The sequence below is a fragment of the Nannobrachium achirus genome (assembly GCF_963921795.1).
Source record: "Nannobrachium achirus genome assembly, chromosome: 7".
In the NCBI taxonomy this organism is placed as follows: Eukaryota; Metazoa; Chordata; class Actinopteri; order Myctophiformes; family Myctophidae; genus Nannobrachium; species Nannobrachium achirus.
The window spans coordinates 45,923,502-45,945,155 of NC_137816.1; the positions used below are offsets into that span (position 1 = coordinate 45,923,502).

Here is a 21,654-nt window from a genome sequence, read left to right on the forward strand (position 1 = left end):
GAAAAGCATGCACATGCATAGTGCATGATCTGTGCACGAATGTGTGCACCAGCGTGCACACTATTTTTTTAACCCTTTGTTGGCGAACCGGCAATATAAGAGGTCATCCCACTTTAAATATGGCACCGACTGAGTCTTTTAATAAAGTTGCAAGTTCAACACCAAAACTCTAGTTTCAACATATAGGCCTATATCCTATATGTAATATAGGCCTATGTGTGTGTATAAAAAATATATAGTTGCAATTTGCAGCTGAGTAAATATTATAGTCAAGCTTTGAGGGGGAATAAATCCTGTATTACATAAACAAAGCTGCATTACTGAAACTGTATGCTTTGACTCTGTCTCTGTTTTGCAGATCTGCGTAGAAAATGGCAACCTCACGCAGCCTCTTCACGCTTTGGATTGCCATGGTCATTGGCACTGGTCAGGGATGCCCCGAACTCTGTTCCTGCTCAGACAAATATGGACGTCAGTTTGCCGAATGCTCCTACAAACAACTAACTGAAGTCCCTGTCAGATTGCCGACCAATGTCACCATTCTGAGCCTCTCTGCCAACCGAATCACTGCGATCACGCTGGGATGTTTTGAAAATGTCACCCAAGTGACATCCCTTTGGATGGCCAACAATGCAATAGTCTCAGTCGAGGAGGGCTCCCTCACGCCCTTGGTTAACTTGCGCAACTTTGACATCAGTTACAATCAGATCATGGATTTCCCCTGGGAGGACCTCCAGAACCTCACGTCTCTGCAGCTGCTTAAGATGAACCACAACGAGATGGTCAACCTGCCGAGGGACGCCTTCACCAGCCTCAAAGACTTGAAGTCTCTCCGGCTTAACAATAACAGGTTCATCACCATCGCCCAGGGAACATTTGACGGTTTGATATCCCTGTCACATCTGCAGCTCTATGACAACCCGTTTGCATGCGTCTGCTCCATGGACTGGCTGAGGGACTGGATCCTGAAGACCACCATCTCCGTCCCGGAGCAGAATTTCATCACGTGTGCGAGCCCGCCGCGACTCAAAGGGGCAATTATTGTGAAATTGCCCGAATCAAAGTGCATGAGCCCTAATGTTACAATAATGTCTGAGCCAAACATTCATAATACAACCCTTCGTGAGGATACCATGTTGATCTTGACCTGTGAATTCAAGGGAAATCCCAAACCAGCGGTCATATGGAAAATTCACTCGCAGAGTCAGAAGAGAGACCTAGCTTTGCTCTCTGAAGAGGATGACTCGGCAGAATCAGCTGAGGCCTTACTGGACAATGACCCATTTCAAGTTTTTAGTAATGGAACTCTTGTCATATCACACCTTAGTAAGAAAGACAGTGGAAATTACAGCTGCTCGGCTACAAATGAATTTGGTGAAGCTGAGAAAAGCGTCTCTTTGCAGGTGATGGCTTCGCCACAGCCCACACCTGTAAAGACAGTAACCGAGGTGTCAATCTTTACTAAGATCCTCCCATCTATACAACCAGTAGCTAAAACATCTATTTTCCAAATTTTTCAACACCCTAATTCGGAGAGAAAAAGTATAATCAATGTTGTTCCCTCCTTTCAGCCCATCCTTCCATCCGTACAACAACCGGTAGCCAAAACATCTATTTTCCATTCTTTTCATCTGCCTAATCTGAAAAGTAAAGATATCAACATTGATCCCCCTTTTCCGCCTGTTACCGAGATAGACAATGAGCATTATAAGCGGGCGCCAACTCAGCCACCGCATGATAGCAAATGTGGTTTGACCCCCAACACCCAATACATTACTAACCACGCATTCAACGGCAGTCTGAACGAAGTCAAGCAGTACACATTTGACTTTGGCGTTATCGCCTTAGGGGTGTCCGAAACAGAGGCGAGAGTGCGCATCAACCCACTGCTCATACCCAAAGTCAACCATGCCACCTCAGACGGCCTCCAGACCAATGGTCCAGAGCCTCATGAGCCATCGGAGGGATCCGAAAAACGCTACGCTTCTTTGTACCTGTGCATCACTGATGACCACAAACACTCCGCTGTCCAGTGGTCCAGGATTGAAGATGGCCTCAACACTTATATCTTTCAGGGCTTACGTCCTGGTACCAACTACTCCCTCTGTCTCACTTATGGAGGTCATGACTGCGAGGTCCGAGTCCTTTTTGCCACCAGGAGAAGGGTACCCAACTTATTGATCATCATCTCAGTCAGCATATGCCTCCTGACCGTGTCCACCGTGCCTCTCCTCGGGGCAACGTGCTTCCACTTGGTGTACAAATACCGCAGCAAGACCTACAAGCTGATCATGAAGGCCAAGGACCAGTATCACGCTGAGAGAAAGCTCACCACCAGCTTTCACACGCCGTACACTGAGTCTCAGAGGAACATCAATGGCAGCGAGCTGGAAGAGGGGGAGGCAGAGTCAGAGAGTGCTAGTAGGGATGTGGAGGGAAGTGTGGTGACAGAGTCAGTCACCCTGTCACAGTGCAAGGGGAACATGGATGACTGTGAAGAAGGCTCCGAATACAGTGATAGGTTACCGCTAGGAGCTGAGGCAGTCAATATCACAAGTAACTACAAATATCCAAATCACTGATCTAAATGCTTTGCACTGTCATCAACTTGCCAGTTGTCACTCAAGCTTATACTGCATTATGGTGCAAGTCTTTACATTCACATTGTAGGTATGTAGTGGCTGCACACGCGATTCCAGCAAGTGTTAGATGTATAAGCTGCAATTTTAGCACAATGGGAAGCAACTACGTAATGGTAAGGTCCTGGCCCTGGTGCAATAGGGAGCAATGAAATGGGTGTCATGCGAGGGGTAGTTTAAACTACCTTGAGAAAAGAAAGTGTGGAATCCTACCATATCTTTTAAAAGTATTCAAATTTAATTTAAAGAATAAATTGGGTCTGTTAGTTGAGTGGAGTTCTTTGTCAAGAAATAAAGTTCACGCCCTTTGAAAACTAATGGTGAAGGTAAAAGCAGAATCTCAAATCAGTGGGTCTTGTAATAGTGCTCTCTATAAAGCTCGTAAAATGTAGCTACACTGTAGGTCAGAGTTATAATATTATCCATGTTAACTCCGACAAGAACACGTTTCAGTGTTGTTCTGTGGTATACTGTTCCTGCATGCTGTTGTTAAGAGTCTTTCAAGGTAACGTGTCAGTATTCAAATAACATTGTGGAACCTTGCTGCTGTCTCCACACTACAGTAATTACTACAACGTTGTGATCCTCAGTGTCAGTTCATTGTATTTTGTGATAAAGGTGAAATGTATTTATTTAAATACTTAAATATCCTCACCAGAAACCTTCCCAAGATAACGTGCCTCAATCAATAAAGCTTTCTCAAAGAAGTACGTGATCACTGCTTCAGTGTGACTCTCTCTCTCCCTCCCTCCCTCCCTCTCTCTCTCTTTCTCTAGACAACAGGAAAATAAATATTGGCACTTGAGTAACCAAAGAATGGTTAGAAATAACTGATCACATGAGTGTGCATAAATGAAAGCAGGACAAAATGTGTCTAGTTCATGTCGTTCCTGGGTCATTACAACACTGAAAACCAGAAAAGGTTGAAACTAATGGATGCAATATGAAAGAACTGGGAAAATAGTTTAATGATCAAATATATATTATAGGTATTAAGAGTGAGTAGCATGCAAAATAGGCCAAAATGACTTGATTAGTTTGTATACTGACTAAAATAATATCCCACATCACTCATATTGTGTATAAAATAAATTGATGCCCATTACTAGAGGAAACTTTAATATTCATTTGATCCAAATACCAAACACTGGTTCTGTAAATCTCTAGGCATGGCCGGGATTCGGGAATACAAGAGAACTGCGCACTTTTACGACGAAGTGGGCCACTGTGCAAATCTGTACAGTATGTATTTTTTATTTCATATCATTAACACACCAAGTATCCTTTTCAACATTACTTGTTCTTTTTGTTTCATTGTACAGAGAGAAAAGGACATTCGGGGTAGAGCAGGATCACATGGACAATACAGTCTTGAGTCCTATTTGAACCCTGTGTGATGCCACAAGCAGAGATCTGTGCATAACGTCATCATAAGCCATAAGACTGGTACACTGTAGAGCATTGGTTCTCAAAGTGGGGTCCGGGGACACCCAGGGGTCCTTGAGGGAGTTCCAGGGGGTCCCCAGCTAAATCATAGTTAGGAACCAAAAGGACCCTTATGGGTATGTAACTCTGAGAATGTACAAATGGAACCATCATTTGGTTTCATTTGTACACTCTCAAAGTTAAATTAACATTGATTTTACGATATAAATTGGGGTAGATAGAAATGCCATTAAATGGGGGTCCGTAGCCTAATGCATGTCAAACTGGGGGTCCTTGAAATTAAAACAGTCGAGAATCACAGCTAGAGCCGTAAATATCATCTCTTATGGGGGTCCCTGATGCATGGCATATCTTTTCAAATACGGGGGAGGCGGGCTAACGAGTGTCAATTTGGGGGTCCTTGACAGGAAAACATTTGAGTACCACTGGTATAGAGCAGGAGTCTTCAACGTTTTCAGGGCAAGGAGAGAGTTGAGAGAGAGATGAAGCAGGGGCCCCCACAACCTGTACATAGATTCCATATAGTTTCACTGTTTGACAGCACAATTGTTTGTGTTTTCAGATATTTAACCACTTGAACCGTCATAATAAACTTGACCTTTCACTCTGTACTTAGTCTGCTTTTTTTACCCCTTGCAACAAACCTCTTTGCCAAAAATAGCTGATCTACAAGCTCACAGCGCCTCGCAGCGCGAGGCGTTATGAGCTTGTAGATCTGCTATTTTTGGATAAAGTTCTCAGAATATGGACGCTTTCAAGTGGGTTCAAGTGGTTAATATAACAAAGTAGAACAAAACTTTCTATCCCTCAAATATTTGTAGGACCCCCTGTAGCAACTCTGAGGACCCACTAGGGGTCGCGGACCCCCTGTTGAAGACCCATGGTATAGAGCAAGCATCCTGATCTCAGTTATCTGGAGCGGCTGCAGTGTCAGCGGCCGGTGTGCTGCTGCTGCCGTCCTTATTGGTGCTGAGGTTGTTGTTTCCGTTGCCGAGGCTCTCGGAGGAGTGCAGCTGGAAGTGCTTCCTGGAGCCCAGCAGGGAGGGGTTGTGGACCAGGGTGTAGAGCAGCCTCCAGCGCCCATGGAGCCTCCTGCTGTGGCTGGCCTTGTTCTGCCTCTTCTCCTGCGGCACCATCTGGATGCCTGAAAGAAAGACAGTGGTGTAAAGTAACTCAAAATGATTATTTTATAAAACATACCGTAATATTATATGTGAACCAATTTTGCCCAATTTTATATCATAAGCTATTTGAAAATAGCAGATCTACAAGCTCACAACTCGTCGCGACGCGCTGTGAGCTTGCAGATCGGCTATTTTCAAACGTTTTAGTACTTTTACTTTTAGGTCTTCAAGTACATTTTGACACCAATACTTTTGTACTTTTACTCAAGTAAATTTGTAATTCTGTACTTTTATTTGTAACAGAGTATTTCTACAAAGCAGTATTGATACTGCTTTGTAGTACAAAATGTTGTAGTACAAAAGTACAAAATGTTTTTATACTTTTACCACCAATGATGAAAGCAAGGAGGAGCAGGCTGTTAGCAGTGGTGGATAAAGTATATATACTTTATCCACCATACAGAAGTAATCAAAAGTAGAAGTTACAAAGTACATTATCTTTTCCAGGCAAAATGTGAAAGGACATTTTATGTTTGTTTTTTATATATGGCTAACAATTTTGATTTCAGCAGTTTATTGTGTCTAAAAAGACATATTTAGCCATAGCCACTGCGCATGCCCCTAACCAATTAAATCAAAATCATTAAAATGCAAGAATGCAGTAAATGAATTTAAATGAATTTCTTTTCTCTAATTACACTCTAAAATATTAACCCTTGTTTAAAAAAAAAAAAAAGTTGTCCTAATGGTTCACTCGTAAGTTTGGGTCCCAGGAGTCTGTATCTAGAAATGTAATGTAGTCAAAAGTTAATTTCTATCTAAAATGTAGCAGAGTGAAAGTCATACTGCTTGCAAAGAATAATAATAATGAAATAATATATATATAATTATTTAAAAAAAAATACTCAGTAGCCAGTACTCAAGTAAATGTACTTAGTTACTGTCCACCACGGGCTGTTAGGATGACACACTGACAGCACCGGATACTCAGTCAAATCCTCATTATTAATTTATCCACCCTAGCATCCCTATTCTGGGCCTGTCATAACAGGCTGTACAGAACAGAGTCAACAGACCTCTGGGGGACCCCGGTCAACGCAGTATATATGCTTTAATTGGTTATTTTAACTCTGAGAGTGTATATTATGATAATGTGACATTTGTAAACTGTGAGTTATCAATGGATAATTTAACACTGAGCATTGCACTTACTGTAATAGCATATACACCAGTAATGGAGCATACATTTTGTGAAACGCTGATGGAGAAAAGTCCAGGATTTGTCTTTTTGAATCTTACTTAGAATTTGATATTTTTGGCAAAGATTAACCTTTTGAAGCACATTGGTCCTTGGAAAAATGTATAGTATTGTGTCAAGTATTTATGTGCACATGTATTTTTGTGTGCACATACAGGATATGTCCATGTGTGAATGTTTTTATATCAAGTGTATCAAGCTGGTTCAAGGCTGGTTCAATCCTTTGACTAAATCATGCATGCACCTCTCTCTAGGACAGTTGTTCCCAAACATTTTAGGTCAAGACCCAAAAAAGAGATTTGCCCGGACGGCAGGACCTAAACTAGTGGAAAATAGCAGATCTACAAGCTCACAACGCCTCGCCCGCGCTCACACACGCTGTGAGCTTGTAGATAGGCAATTTTCACTACTACTTTTTTTTCTTTATGGCAAGGGTCTTCAACGTTTTCAGGCCAAGGACCCCTTAGTTGAGAGAGAGATGAAGCAGGGACCCCCACAACCTGTTCATAGATTCCATATAGATTCATTGTTTGACAGCACAATCATCAGTGTGTTTTGGATTCATGCCAGTTTGCTCTTTTCCCCCTCTTTTTCCCCTCTACACCAAAGTCGATCTACAAGTTCACACCGCTTTGCGCTGCGAGGCGTTGTGAGCTTGTAGAGTTGCTATTTTTGGCCAAAGTTGGACGCTAGAGTTCAAGTGGTTAATATAAAAAAGTAGATTTTTTTTCTCCATCACTCAAAGAACTCTCCCGGACCCCCTGTTGAAGACCCCTGCTTTATGGAATTTCTTAGATGTGTTTGTTTTAAAATATATAAAATGATTTCATTCATTCTCCAGTCGTGACCCATAAAAATCGGTTTGGGAAACAGTGCTCGAGGACCTCAAAAGCACTAGAATCTAAACTACAGACAGTTATCATTTTAGCATTAATGTATAATAACTGTACCTCTGACCCTTTTGCAAATGATTACTAAAGTATATTCAATCAATCAAACGTGAACTTGACCCACCTTCCTCTGCATCCCGCATCTTCTGTACGGCTCCACCACCCTGGACCAGGAGGTCCAGCAGCAGCCCACAGAAGGCCTTCATCACCGGGTGGGACTGGCTGACCTCCACCTTCAGGTAGTTGGTGTAGTAAAGATACGCTGTGGGTGCACACAGGGACGTGCAGAGAATGTTAGAGAGGCAGGGGCTGAAATTTCTAAAAGGGCCTTTTGGTGAAAGCACTGAAAATAGCAGACCTCCAAGCTCACAAGCTGTTGTGAGCTTGGAGGTCGGCTATTTTCGGTGCTTGATACCACACTGAACTAAGCATAATCAAATGCTGACAAATTAAACATTGGCCAAATTGTCAAAAATAGTGCGCGAGGCATTGTGAGCATGTATCGGCTATTTTCACAATAGAACCATGTTATACAAAATGTTATGCCTCAACTCTTAGTGCTCATCAGGGTGGAAGGGGGGGTCCCCAGTTAAAATATGATTATTTTGGGGGTCGCGGCCTGAAAAGGTTGAGAACCACTGCTGTAACACAGCGAGGTCTCAAGCCACCACCAGTGACCTCAACAAGAGTTTAGTCCATTCTGGAAACTTAAATGATCCCATTGAATGGGCAGGGATTTCAACTTCAACGTCTGTTTACACCAAGGGGATAGTATCAACCATTAATCAAGGAACGTGGAGCATGCACATGGACTCCGGTGAGCAGCTGCAGGACAAACAGAAGATCAGTGTAAACATAAAAATAGAGTCTGCGGTCTGCACACTGATGAAGACCCTTTAGGGATCAAAACGTTGATCTGTGATGTGAGCAGCGAGAACTACAGTAACAGTGCGGGGACTCTATTTTTATTTTCATGCTGGTGGTGCCAACAATCACATACTGTACATTTTATGTTAATAATCTGTGATAAAAAACAAAGCAAAATTAGAATCAGGTGGATCTAGGGATCCACATGGGAAACGCCATGGCTCCAATGTTGATCTCGGACTTCATGCGGCCATCCTGTGACATATCTGTGACATCAATGTTATCTTATCTATAACTCAAACAATCTGTGTCTGTCTGTCTGTCTGTCTGTCTGTCTGTCTGTCTGTCTGTCTGTCTGTCTGTCTATCTGTCTGACATAATTCGGGTGTCGTCCGACTGAACGGCCTCAAAGTTGGCGTGTGTGCCCCATATGACCCGGATGTGTTCAGTGGCAATCTGGTTGGCAAAAGTATTGAAAACTGAAAAAAAAAATAATAATAATGAAATTAAAAAATATATATATATCTGTGTCTGTCTGTTTGCGGGCATTTTGCACCCAGGACCACAAAGGAAATAATCTCTCAAGAGTTTTTATGTTTCATCCTTTTGACAGATGTTTTTGTCAATAAAAACATCAATCAATCATGGCTTGGTGCATATCAAACTAGGGGTCACTGAAAAGAAAAGGGCATACTGTACCTGGGTCATAGGTTTCAGAGGTACTGTACCTGGGTCGTAGGTTTCAGAGGTACGGTGCAGCAAGCTGATGTCAATACGTCCAAGATGGAGGATGTTGTACAAAGCAGTTATCACCATTCTCCATATGGCAGCGATCAGCCCCACCACAATGTTGATCAGGTAGAGCAGATAGGTGAACAGGAACAGACTGCCTCTGTGAACAGAGTTTACAATCAGCAATTCATTTAGTTGAGTTAGTGTTGAGGACACTCAAGAAGTTGATAGTAAAAGCTGGTGTTTTCATTTAATCTAATTCAAATGTGTCTTGATGTATTAAGATGGCATTTAATGGCATCATTAATGTGGATCAGAACCAGAAGAACCATTCAGTCCAAGAATTCAACTGAATATACTGAATTACACTTTGTATAGTTTGATCTCATTCCTCTGGATCGACATGGCATAAATCAGTGGTTCCCTTGGGGGCCACCAAAGATCACAGCGGGCGTGAATTCTGACTCTGTTTGGAGGTAGACCAATATTTTTCACAACATCATAACTTCCTGTATGGTGTAAATGTGTCCTACTTGTCATACAGAAAACTATAGCAAAATAGCCGATCTACAAGCTCACAACGTGTGGTGATGTGATGCGTTGTGAGCTAATATATCAGTCATTTTAGCATTTTGTCATACAAGAAGTGGGGGAGGGAGCAGTTTTTGTCAGAAGAAAAAAACATTGTGCAGTTTAAGCTGTTCTGTAATTTGTTTCATAGTGACCTATACAATCACAATGCTAGATACCATTTTTAGGTTTTACAAAAGTTTTTACTGATTTATTTGCATGGTCTACCTACGTTATTGTTTTCTGTGCATTTTTTGTATTGTTGTTGATGTATTGACATATTATCTTGCTTATTATATTGATGTATTACCTGCTTATTGTAAATCGCTCTGGATTAAGAGTGTCTGCTAAATACCTAAATTGTAAATTGTAAATTCCCAGACCCACACCTCACCACAAGAGATTAATGTAAATGAGAGTAAAGTAAAGTGATAAAGCACATACCTGTTGTCCAGATCTGTGGTGCCAGCGTCCTTTTTGATGAACGCAAACTTGGTGACCACGTGCTGAAGAGCTGTAGCCAATATCAACGTGACCCAGACTGGCCTGGTCACACGCACACGCACACGCACACACACACACACACACACACACACACACACACACACACACACACACACACACACACACACACACACACACACATTATAGATAGCATCCATGCACATAGAACCTAATACAACAACCTCACAGTTTGCTACTGTTATTAGGCCTATATCATATTTAAGTTATTTTGTTATTTACTAATATTCACATTCACACTCACAATCACATTCAGGATTTCACTATACCAAGGAAGCAATTTATAATTCATATTCTGAGGGGAACATTAGCTGAAAATTAGCAGATCTACACATACAGGTAAGTACAGTTGCAACACTGGTCCGTTTTACCAAGAATAAAGGGTTTAAGTGATTGACTGTGTTACTGTAGCTCACCATGACTTTGCAGCCATTTGGAAGAGAATGAGGTTTCGGCCATAGAAGATGGGGATAATGATCAAGAAAACCAAAAACACAAAGCAGATGAAGAACACGATAGTCTGGATTATCATTCCTGTCAAGAGAATACAAAACAATCCATCATTAATCCTAGAAGTTAAACCATCAATTAGGTTAATTTGAAGTCAGCGCACTGCACACAAATCAATAACTGAACTGTCGATAGATATTTTCATAATCTTTAAGTTCTTTGGGGGAAAAATATGTTGGCGTTTTTGTAATCTTGTAGTCCAGGGCATGCATGTTCCATAAGATTACATTAGCTTGTGCATGCCTGTCACACTGTTGCCCAATTTTACTTGAGGGGGTACGTTCATTCATGTTATTAACGCTTGATAAAGGATGTACTCGTGCATTCATTCATCATGAATTTATCGAGGAATCATCATTAATTCCTGGTCCTAACATGCATGAAGTAATGGTGAACGTAGCCTAGTGTGATATATCATTAGTTAAGAAGGTTATTCCATTGTTCCACTTCTATGCCCAGGATGAGTGCTCATAGGCGGAGTAGCAAAGAGGGTCAGACTGAACGACCATCAGAGAACGACCCTCCTTGCTACTCCTACTGTACTCATCCTTGGTATGAAAGTGTAGCTGTGGAATCCTTAAAGTCAAAGTGACTTCAGCATTAGTTAATGGTGAGGACCAGGAATAGGAAATTCATTATGAATTAATGCCTGAGTTCATCATTAATTCATCAATATTTACATGTACTGTATGAATTTGCCCCCCTCAAAGTAAGTGTTACATATTGTTTGGATGAAGTATATGATCTTTGGTTAATTTTACCTAGGCAGATGACTGCAGCCTGGTATCCTGTCAAGCCCATCCAGCAAACAAGGCCAGGGTTGGATGGGCGGACTGTCTTCTGGCTGTTATAAATGCTGTAAATGTCTCCCTTATAAAGTCCTTTTAGGTTGGATCTGAAATGTAGGAAGTGGAGAATCCAGTGATCATTGATTGTGATACACAACGTCTACCAAAGGGTTGTGCAATATCTGAGAGATGTTAGGCATAAAAGATCATATTGATGGGTAATTTAAATGGATGGTACACAGACTACACACTAGGGCATTAACGACTTGTGATTTTTGCAAGTCGACTTTATCGTTTGATGACGTCATCACATCACACACAACCCCCAATCATTTTGGGGGGTCCCCAGATGATTAACTTTATGTGAAACATTGTTTTCTCACTCAACTGTAAACAAACCAACATAAAGTTTAAGTGTATAGAGAGGATATCTTCACATTTCTAAAGTGGACTTAAATACCTCTAAAATGACAAATTAAACATTGTCCAAATTGTCAAGTATATAGAGGCAGAAATTGTGAAAATAGCAGATCTACATGCTCACAACGTCTCGCATCGCGAGGCGTTGTGAGCATGTAGATCTGATATTTTCACAATAGAATTATTTTTTTTTCACTTCGACTTTCTCTGGTGGGAGTCGACTTGTGTAATGCCCTAGTACACACACACACATTCTGGATATGCATGAGGAATCAAAGTTGCTACTAACCTGTGAAGTATCATTGATCGCATGAGCATGACCAGACTGACGATTAACGATAATGTCAGCGCACACAGGTAGCACACTGTCAACGACAATAAGATGGTATGAAGGGAGAATCAAACAGATCTGCATGAAATAGAATATCTAGGCTCCATATTCACTTAGCATCTTGTCCTACGCATTGGTTCTAGTGAGAAATTCAAAGAAATATAAACTTGGTTCAGTTGACATCTTTCACAATTGCTGCAAACAATTACTCACCTTCCAACAACCAGGTATAGAAAGTCACAATTCTGACAACCTCCATTCGGTCGTCAGATAGGACGATGTCGAAGCCAAGCAGCAGGAAGGCGATGTTTTCATCGATGCCAGCACGGACAATGTGGAGAGTAGGAATAACCTGAACCACCAGCAACAGCGCCATCTGAAAGGTGACAAGTTGTACACTTATAGAACTGTAGGAGGTAATGTTCTTCTAATTCACACATGCCTCCTGTTGCAAATATATATATATATTTATATAACATACTGTAAGAAGAATATAACATAACATAAGACTATTCATGGGTAATATAGTGTTAGGTGCATAGAGTGTATTGTATTCTTGGATAACTTACATGGTAGATTGCCACAAAGGCAACAAATGCTGAGATGGACAACTTTAGGGGAAAACAGAATACTAGAAGAGAAATGGCATTGTTTACTAACTATGAAAACTCAGATAGTTACAGTTATTACATCTGTTACACTATTACAACAACAAAAACCAAACAAATGTTTGTCTGGAAAGACTCACCTTTCTCTGGAGTGTAAATGTAGCTCTTCACTGTATCAGCTACTCTTTGAGACAGTGTTGGTTTGTCTGTGCTTGTAGCGCTGAATAAACACAGAAAGAATATATTTAAAGTGAGCCATGTGATCCAGCAGCGCATTTAATTTCACAGTTAATTGAAATGTAAATAAAATATCATTAGCCTCATAGCATAATTGCCTAAGTTATATCGTTGTTGTCGGGTGGAAACCTTGCATGTCCAAAACCATATTTTTTTTGTTATTATTTTAAAAATGTGAAATAGTGAAAATAGACGATCTACACACGGCTAGTTTCACTATTTCGTTTGACACTTTTGTATGATGAAGTATGGCTTTAATTTACCGAAAACATAGACATTTGAAACTGGGAGATACAAGGTTTTGTGGCGATATTTTTTAAGGTTTTCAGGAAAGAAGAAATCACTTTCTGACTGGTGACTGATAGGCTGAGGACATAATATAGGCAATAAGGCACAATCAAGCAGCAGTGTTAGGCGAGTAGAGTTAGGCAGAAATGTCAATTTGGCCAACACATAACTTAGGCAATTATGCTATAAGGCTAATGACACTGTACTGATCCATAATTATTTCAAGAAGGGCATGACTTTTACATCCATCAATCCACATTAAAAAAATCAACACAACAACTCAACATACGTAATCCAATAACATGAGAGTATCTTTTATACGTTCACCTGGGGGTTGATGACCTTTTCTTTAGAAGGGATTTCACATAGGCCGTGTAGTAGCTGCTGTCAAGGTCCTTGGAGCAAAACACACAATAGTTCTTATTGTAAGTCAACTCGTTCTGCTTCGTACTCAGCCTCAGACATTCACAGCTGCACAGTAGAACCACAGCCCTGTACTACTTGTCAATGAGCAGCTCCTAAGCTAGAGCAGATAATGTGCCCTGTCTATAGTAAAAAATCGAACCTCTGTTCGAAGTGGAGCTGTGTGTGTGTGTGTGTGTGTGTGAGTGTGTGTGTGTGTGTGTGTGTGTGTGTGTGTGTGTGTGTGTGTGTGTGTGTGTGTGTGTGTGTGTGTGTGTGTGTGTGTGTGTGTGTGTGTGTGTATTGCAGTTGATGCTCAGGGCAGGCTAGACTCAACAGCACCTCTCTGGTCACCCAGGGTACTCAGGCTACACCAGAGGCTACATACAGACAGACAGACAGACAGACAGACAGACAGACACACACCGCCACGTATAGGGAGCTTGTGTTCCACACAGCTCCAAAAATAAAAAATAAAAGGAGAAAAAGCCAGAGGAACTTGACGGTTAAGGGTTTCTTTCTCCATCCAAATGATCCTAACCTCCAGCCTTCTGGTCACAAGCCCACTTCTTTAGCTTGCAGTATAGCTACTGGAGAGAATGCCCTTAGCACTCTCAATTGAATTAGAGTCGCAAAGATGCACAGCCCAACAATATAATGAGAAGAAGGAGACAGCCAGCACTCAATACATGTCCTTTTCACATAGTTATATTCTTCAACCTTAACAAACTTCCTACTACTGTTTAGGCCTACACTGAGGAAGGCCGTTAAGGTTGAAACGCGTCCGTTGCTCTGTCTTGGTGAGGCAAATAAAACTAGAAGGACATTTATTGAGTGCTGGCTGAATTCTACTGCACTTGACCGTTCATACAGTACATTGTCAATAATCTTTTTCTGCAGCTCCTGTACACAGAGACGAGAAAACAAGGATGTCTATCTCTCTCTCTCTACTTTTGGGGATTGTTCATGTAAAGTGGCATTTTGAAATGATACAATGTTGTTGTCCACATCCAAGATGAAGCATAATAAGACTTTTCTCACCTCTTCACATTTTGGACCTTTGACAAATAGCAAAGGAAACTGCACGCAGAGGAATGCCAGGCAAGCCAACTGTGGGAGACTCGCAAGCAGGGCATAATACTTGTAGAACTGTGGAGAAGAAACAATGGTGAAAAAAGTAAAAGTATCAATACTGCAATGTAGAAATACTCCAGAATTCAACATTTACTTAGGGAAAAGTACAAAAGTATTTGTATCAACATGTTCTTAAAGTACCAAAAGTAGAAACTAATCTTTATGCAGATTGTCACATTTCACAAGTTTTCAAATGTATACTAACTAGAGGGTCGCGGCCCTTTGGGCCGCTCACATCTAGTTTAAAAAAAAAAAAAAAAAGTTAAAAAAAAAAAAAGTTAAAAAAAAAGGGAAAAAAAAAGAAAAAAAAATGGGGGGGGGAACTATTGTGGTGGAACTATTGTGCCGCAGCGCACGTTTCCGGTCAGACATATTTGACCGGCGGACTATTTTATACAGAGGCAAAATATGAGGGTAATAACGAATACAACTGTATACAGAGGTTTGGAAACGACATCTTGCAAAGGTGACATGGGTGTTTGAATTTTTAAGCTATATTTAGTACATATGTAGTACATCTTGGCCAAGTGGTTTGGTATTTAAGTTAGCGATACATGACCCGGAAGTAGATCACTTACTCTGATGTAATATAAAGATAGCATATCTACAAGCTCACAATGCATCGCATTGCAACGCATTGTGAGCTTGTAGATCAGCTATTTTCAAATGGCCAAAATGTATACCGGTATATGTTGAAGAAGTTATTAGTGTATGTTTTGTGATAATCTAGAAAGTAACTAATAACTAAGTTGTAGTGGAGTAAAAATATAATATTTGCCTCTGAGATGCAGTGAAGTAGAAGTAAAAGTATTGAAAATAAAAATACTCCAGTAAATTACAAATACCAAAAAAAACAATTACTTGGTAAAAACAGTACTTAACACCAGGGGAAATGAGACAATTTCAATATTACTGGCAAAATGTCTTGTTAAATAATTGTTAATAATGACTGTGCAAACCACACTATCGATGCATTAATGTGATGGATACAATTGGGAAAATTGAATATATGAGTGATTATGGTGAATATACGGTGAACTCATGTGCCTCTCTTGGAAATCTTACCTCAGGGGTTTTGGGACAGTCAAACTTCTGCCAGAGTAAGACTGCAAAGTGAGTCAATGAAAGCAGCCCACCTAACGCATAGCCTGCGTTGATTTGCAGTGTACCACAGACTATTAACGGGTAATATAGAACTGGATAGTAGAAGATGGCAATAACCTTCATGTACTCTGAAAAACAGAATGTGAGATATGTTATATTTCAGTTTGGCCTGTATTTGGGCCAAAGCTAGACCAAGAAATAAAAGACCACAGAGGTCTTCTTTACCTTTGATTTCTGCCGGAGTGTCTTTGGAGAAAGGGAGTGGGTCGGGAGAAAGCACTAACACTGCCAGCTTGCTATAGATCAACCCAAAGACGGCCATTGCTATGGCTTTGTTCTGGGTCTGGTCTAGGAAGTTGGCTGGACTGTGGATATGAAGACCATTCACCAATGAGACAATGTAAAATCCTATGGCATGTAAACATGTCTGATTTATGTTATGCATGACTTGTAGGCTACCCACCAAAAGATACTGGCAGATCCTCTGGCGAACCCCTGGCATAGTCTGTGTTTCCTCGTGAGGGCTGCCAGGATTAGCATGACAACAAACTAGGACAAACATACAGTATACATGTTTAAAAACATGGACCACCTAATCATGGACGTACAGAGAATGTTAGAGAGGCGTCGCAGCGTGACGCGTTGTGAGCTTGGAGGTCGTCTATTTTCGGTGTGTGAAACCACACTGAACTAAGCATAACCAAGTCAATACTGGAGATACAACATGGATTTCTGCACTGAGAGGGCAATTCTTTCAACATAATATTCAATAAGTTTTCACAAGGCAATTCTATTGAACGCTGCCTTCAGGTATGGCATGGAAAGAGGGCATTTGCATTTCTTTCACCATATTAAAAATTGCATTTATGGTCTGGAAAGGGCAGTTTTTACAGACAGATAAAAGGGCAGGGACTCAAGCCTTTGATGTCTATGTGTGCACGTGCCTGCACCTAATACCTCTGTTTTTAAGGCCAAAGAAAATCAAGACAGATATCATCGTGTGTTTTCGGGGAGCGATGCATTCTTACAAAGAGGTATAAATTGGGCTTTACTTTCACTGTCAAAGGCACAACAGAAAATACTTCCCCCATTAAATGATGCTCACAAAAGCAACTTAATTTCCAGAAGTACAGCCCTTAAACATTGACCTAGAAATTTAAATTGGACTATTATATTTCCATGAACATAGAGTTCCATGGCCAAAGTAGAACATCCATTCAATGTAATTGGAGAAGAGCAAACTGATGGTGTATAATCTTCACTCAATTTATGTCTTAGGTCGTTGCAGCCAACTGATTAACCAAGATTGAATGGAATGAAAACAACAATAACAACTGTAAGATAAAGCAGAAACCATGGCCCCAAGATCGCTGCAACATCTTTAAAATAACCTATGGGAAAACAAATGTGTTAGTGAAATGCTGCATTGAGCCCAGGCTAATGTGCTTGCTGTGTTTCCATAGCACACTAATCCACATTAAGGCGCTAATGTTCACTTATGGTTCTTATGGCTTCTTTTCTCCTCCCTCTCATACTTACAGATATTGACAGTATGCATATATTGAAGAGCTTGTCATCTGCTGTGGGGTCACATGGTAGAATCACTCTGAAATGGTAACAAAATATTAGCGGTAAATATAAATAACTTTCAGCACTAAACAACACCCACCAAGTCGTGTTGGGTAAAAACCTTCAACATGGCATCCCTTCTTTAAATTGTGAAAATAGCATCTACAAGCTCACACGTGATGTGACATGCAGTGAGCTTGTAGATTTGCTATTTTCAATATTCATCATACAACAAACTATATATTGTTGTCGGGTTTTAGTGATTAATACAATGCTAATACAAATGAGCTTGAATCAAAACTGAACACTTGCATTGTAGGTCAATATACTGTACAATACCTTGTCATATGGTGCTAGTAAGCTGCCAACAAAGTTTACATGGCAATTTACCGTTGTAAGTTCATTCTAGGGTGTTTATAGTTTTGTTGTGATTTGATCTTGATTATATTAATACTGAATTCAGTATGAAAGTTAATGTCTACGTTCAGAACTATTGTATTAGCGAATGTGTTGCCCATACTTCTGTCAGTGTTGCAATGATGAACGGAAGCATAAATGTTCACTCATTATTCAAAACATTATTTACCACCTTTTGAAAGAACAATCTTTAACGGTACTCCATGGTTGTAAAAGCTGAAGTAATTTAATCTAACCTGATCCAGTATAGACAGATTTGAACATCATTTTGCATTGTCAGGCCACAGAACAGACAAGTTTTTACCTCCAATCATAATACTTCACTGTTCACATTCATATCATTACAATTCTACACCAATGTTCACACATTCATACGTTCATACTTACTCTTTTGGAGGTTTTGTCGGTTCGGCGTTGTTTGTGTACCAGTCTGAATAGTCATAATAGCTATATTCAAAAGGCTCAGGCTCAGCTTTGGTCAGATTCATCGTGGCTCTTTGTTCAATGCAGACCAGACGAAGGCTTGGCTATAGGAAAAGAGCCACCTGCCTTCAGGTAGATTTGTATCTCCCTGAAGTAAAGGCTTCAGGTCTTGCCTCCTTCTAAAGACAATCAACCCGATGGTTGATTAAACCTCAGAGATTGAGTTTCTCAGGTACAGCACAGTTGTTGACGAGTACCATCAGAAAACCTCTCTCACTGTTGTGCTGGTGATGTAATGAGGCTGGGTGAGAGTTTAGCCGTAACACCCAACAAATTCCAATGAGCCTAGGAGTCTCACTACAGATTATACAGCAAATACAAATCAGGGAGGCACTTGAGCGGTTTGCAACGGCAGAAGGGCTACACAGGGAAATACTGATACTGCACACCTACAGCTATGACCAAAAGTGACAATCTATTTGTGTAAGGGTGTGTGGCAAGTGAACCAAATCAAATTTGGTGGTGGACGGTGCATGCAACATGCATCTGCTTGAAGTGCAATAACAATTTATGTGATCTGACATGCAGCATCTTCATCCCAGACATCTCCACTGTAAGTTCTTAATGTTTTAGTATTTGCCTTTCCCTGCCTTTAGTGCCTTTAGTAACTGTTCTAAACGCTGTGTTGTGCTCTCAGACTGGAACAGCTCTCAGTGGGATTTCTTGACGAGCTTACTGTACCAACATCATTCTAGCACTGCAGCGGGGTGTTAAATCGTATGCCTCCACATGCCCATTGCCCAAGAGGCTAATCCCATAATGCGATGAAAAAACAGTGAAAACCTCTTTTGCAAACAGGAACCACCTTTGTGTCAAACGGGTTAGCCTGAGAACGAGGGGGAAGGAGAATGTTGATTGCCTGACCTTTAGTCGATGTCATCCTGCTAGATATACTGCGGTTGTACTGCATACGATGCCAGTTAATAGGTCTACAAACATCCATATTGTGGACAAAGGACAAGGCTATCGTTTCAATTTGCTCTCATCATTTTAAATGAATGCAGTGCAGTTTAAAATCAGTCTCTTTCCCTTCCAGTAAACGTCTCAGTATCCCTAAGGAGTTCAAAGTTTCCTAATCTGGGTCGGTGAGCTCGCTCACATGACGGAGGCCTGAAATCGCCTGGGTGAACTGCTCTACAAGGCTGTGTGCAACATGGGGGTTTAAAACTTTTTTGACTCAGGTCACCCCTGTAAATAAGCTTTTCATCCACGGCACCCCTGAGTTATGCTGTTAATTTTTAGAATCTTTAGAATACTACGCTATGTAAATGTGCACATCTTTCCACCTGAGATACGGTATGTCACAGAGAAATATCCGTTTCCTTTAGAACTGACTGAAAATAACTTTATACTTGACGTTTGTCCACCTGAACCCCAGCATCCCTATTCTAGGGGGGAAGGTTCACCAAAAATAGCAGCTCTACAAGCTCACAACGCGTCACAACGTGACACGTTGTGAGCTTGTAGATCTGCTATTCTTGGGAAAGAGAGATGTGGTAGATGGGAAAAGAACTCATCAAGTATAGCGAATCAGGTCTGTTTTATTAAGCATAGAGGTTCTAAGTGGTTAAACTTACTGAACTGATATTTATGAATTCCAAATATTATCAAACTATTCTGCTGCACCCCTGGACTGACATCACGGCACCCATTTTGGGAAACCCTGGTGTACAGGGCTCTCAGAATAGCCGAGTCTAGCTATATTTCTACAAAGAAAAAAAGACAATACCCAGGCCTCTAACAAAGAAGAAAAGTTGGACCAAAGGGATATGCCTAAAAACAGGGGAGATATTAGAGTCACTGCTACACAGGCCTATCAAATGTTCACGCATGAATGATTCTACTTTCATTTCCATCAGAACGAAAAACAAAGAGCAAAGCAACTTTCCTCTTCTTGGCCAAGCTGATGTTTTATCGCTGTGTTTATCTGGTGCTACAGTATAGGCCTATTCTATAAAGTGGAATGTGATGTCTTCTCAAGTGGTTTGGCAGGCAGAACAGAGCCGTACTGTGAGTGATACTGATGTAGTAGGCTACTCCTCCACTCACTTCAGCTATGGCTGTTTTGCACATTTCATTTGAATGTTTACACTGGAGTATGAAGTCTTAAAAGGGAACTAAAAAACAGGAGCATGTGGTAAGATAAAGTACTATTTTTAGACTATACTATACTATACAGTACATGCCATAGAGTAAGTGCCCTATAAAAGGGCACTTTTGGCAAAACATAGTGAAAATGTAGCCATAAATCATAACTCCAGTAGAAGTCGCTAAGACGTAACGTCCGAATATTAGCGACCTCTCCTGGAGTTATGATTTATGGCTAGTGAAAATGACGGATCTACAAGCTCACAACGCTTCGGACTGTGACACATTGAGAGCTTGTAGATCGGCTTTTTTTCCGGGGCCGCGATTCAGCTACTGAAGATATGGCGTACGACATGGATTTCTACACAGGGGACACAGTCTGTTCAAGTTCAGTAGAGTTCGAAAAAAGGCAATTCTCCTGAATGCTGCCTTCAAGTACAATAATGGAAAGGGAGGGCATTTGCATTTCTTTCAACATAGCAAAAGCTGCATTCATGTTGTGGAGAGTGCAGGTTTTGACAGACAGGGCAGGGGCTCAAGCCCCCTTTGATGTCTATGTGTGCACATGCCTGGCATAGAGATGGAAAGTCTGACTCTATTTATAAAGCAAATTCAATTTTCTCAAAACAGTTTAGGGCAATCATTTTATAAGAGATCAAATCAAATTAACCAAGCGTGAGATTCAGAAACAGCTTCTCAAATCTATGAATGTGCAAACCAAGCAGTAAGGTGATACTATATAGTAGGCCACTAGGCCTACCCTGTCCTAAGAAAGCAAAGCAACCAAGTCCATTGCAACAAGGAAATGGACCGTTCATATTTTAACAAGATACATGATTGCCTTTCCAAGAGAGTATTGCCCCTGCCCCTGATATTGGGTTGAGCTAACAGTAACTGACTATGCAATTACATATTGCTAAATGGGAACCACTGCCCCAGCCCTTAAGACATCATTTCAAGAGTCCATTTACCTTTCAAAAAGTGTAATTGGACTGCTAACTTTATTTGTTTGATCCTAACTACATTTCAAGAGTGCAAGCAAGTTATCTGACCATCCACTACAAATGCTGACAATGCTGCGTCATTGAAAAGTGTGTCTGATAAAAAAAGGATAATTATGTGTTAAGTCATACCAAATACATACTACTATTGTATATTGGTGACTGTGATTCTATGGTAAAAAGTGTCATGGCTTCAGTACAGCCAGCAGAGGGCGATGTTTGATTG

General features: G+C 40.8%; 2 protein-coding genes across 2 annotated transcripts; one reads left to right on the forward strand and one right to left on the reverse strand.

The window, feature by feature from the left end:
• Positions 1–371: 371 nt before the first annotated feature.
• LOC308288788 (immunoglobulin superfamily containing leucine-rich repeat protein 2-like) lies at positions 372–2,582 on the forward strand (the record flags this gene model as incomplete). Its single annotated transcript, XM_080730258.1, has 2 exons — positions 372–1,430; positions 1,692–2,582. 2 exons carry the CDS (start codon positions 372–374, stop codon positions 2,580–2,582), a joined length of 1,950 nt encoding a protein of 649 aa, XP_080586384.1.
• A 2,408-nt stretch (positions 2,583–4,990) lies between these two features.
• On the reverse strand, positions 4,991–18,344 carry LOC308288789 (receptor for retinol uptake stra6-like; the record flags this gene model as incomplete). Its single annotated transcript, XM_080730259.1, has 17 exons — positions 4,991–5,229; positions 7,482–7,619; positions 8,953–9,116; positions 9,971–10,072; positions 10,465–10,582; positions 11,320–11,453; positions 12,056–12,131; positions 12,311–12,473; positions 12,667–12,728; positions 12,846–12,925; positions 13,558–13,625; positions 14,674–14,781; positions 15,832–15,998; positions 16,096–16,235; positions 16,334–16,419; positions 17,410–17,476; positions 18,244–18,344. The coding sequence occupies 17 exons, from the start codon at positions 18,342–18,344 to the stop codon at positions 4,991–4,993; spliced, it is 2,013 nt and encodes a 670-aa protein (XP_080586385.1).
• Between the last annotated feature and the right edge of the window lie 3,310 nt (positions 18,345–21,654).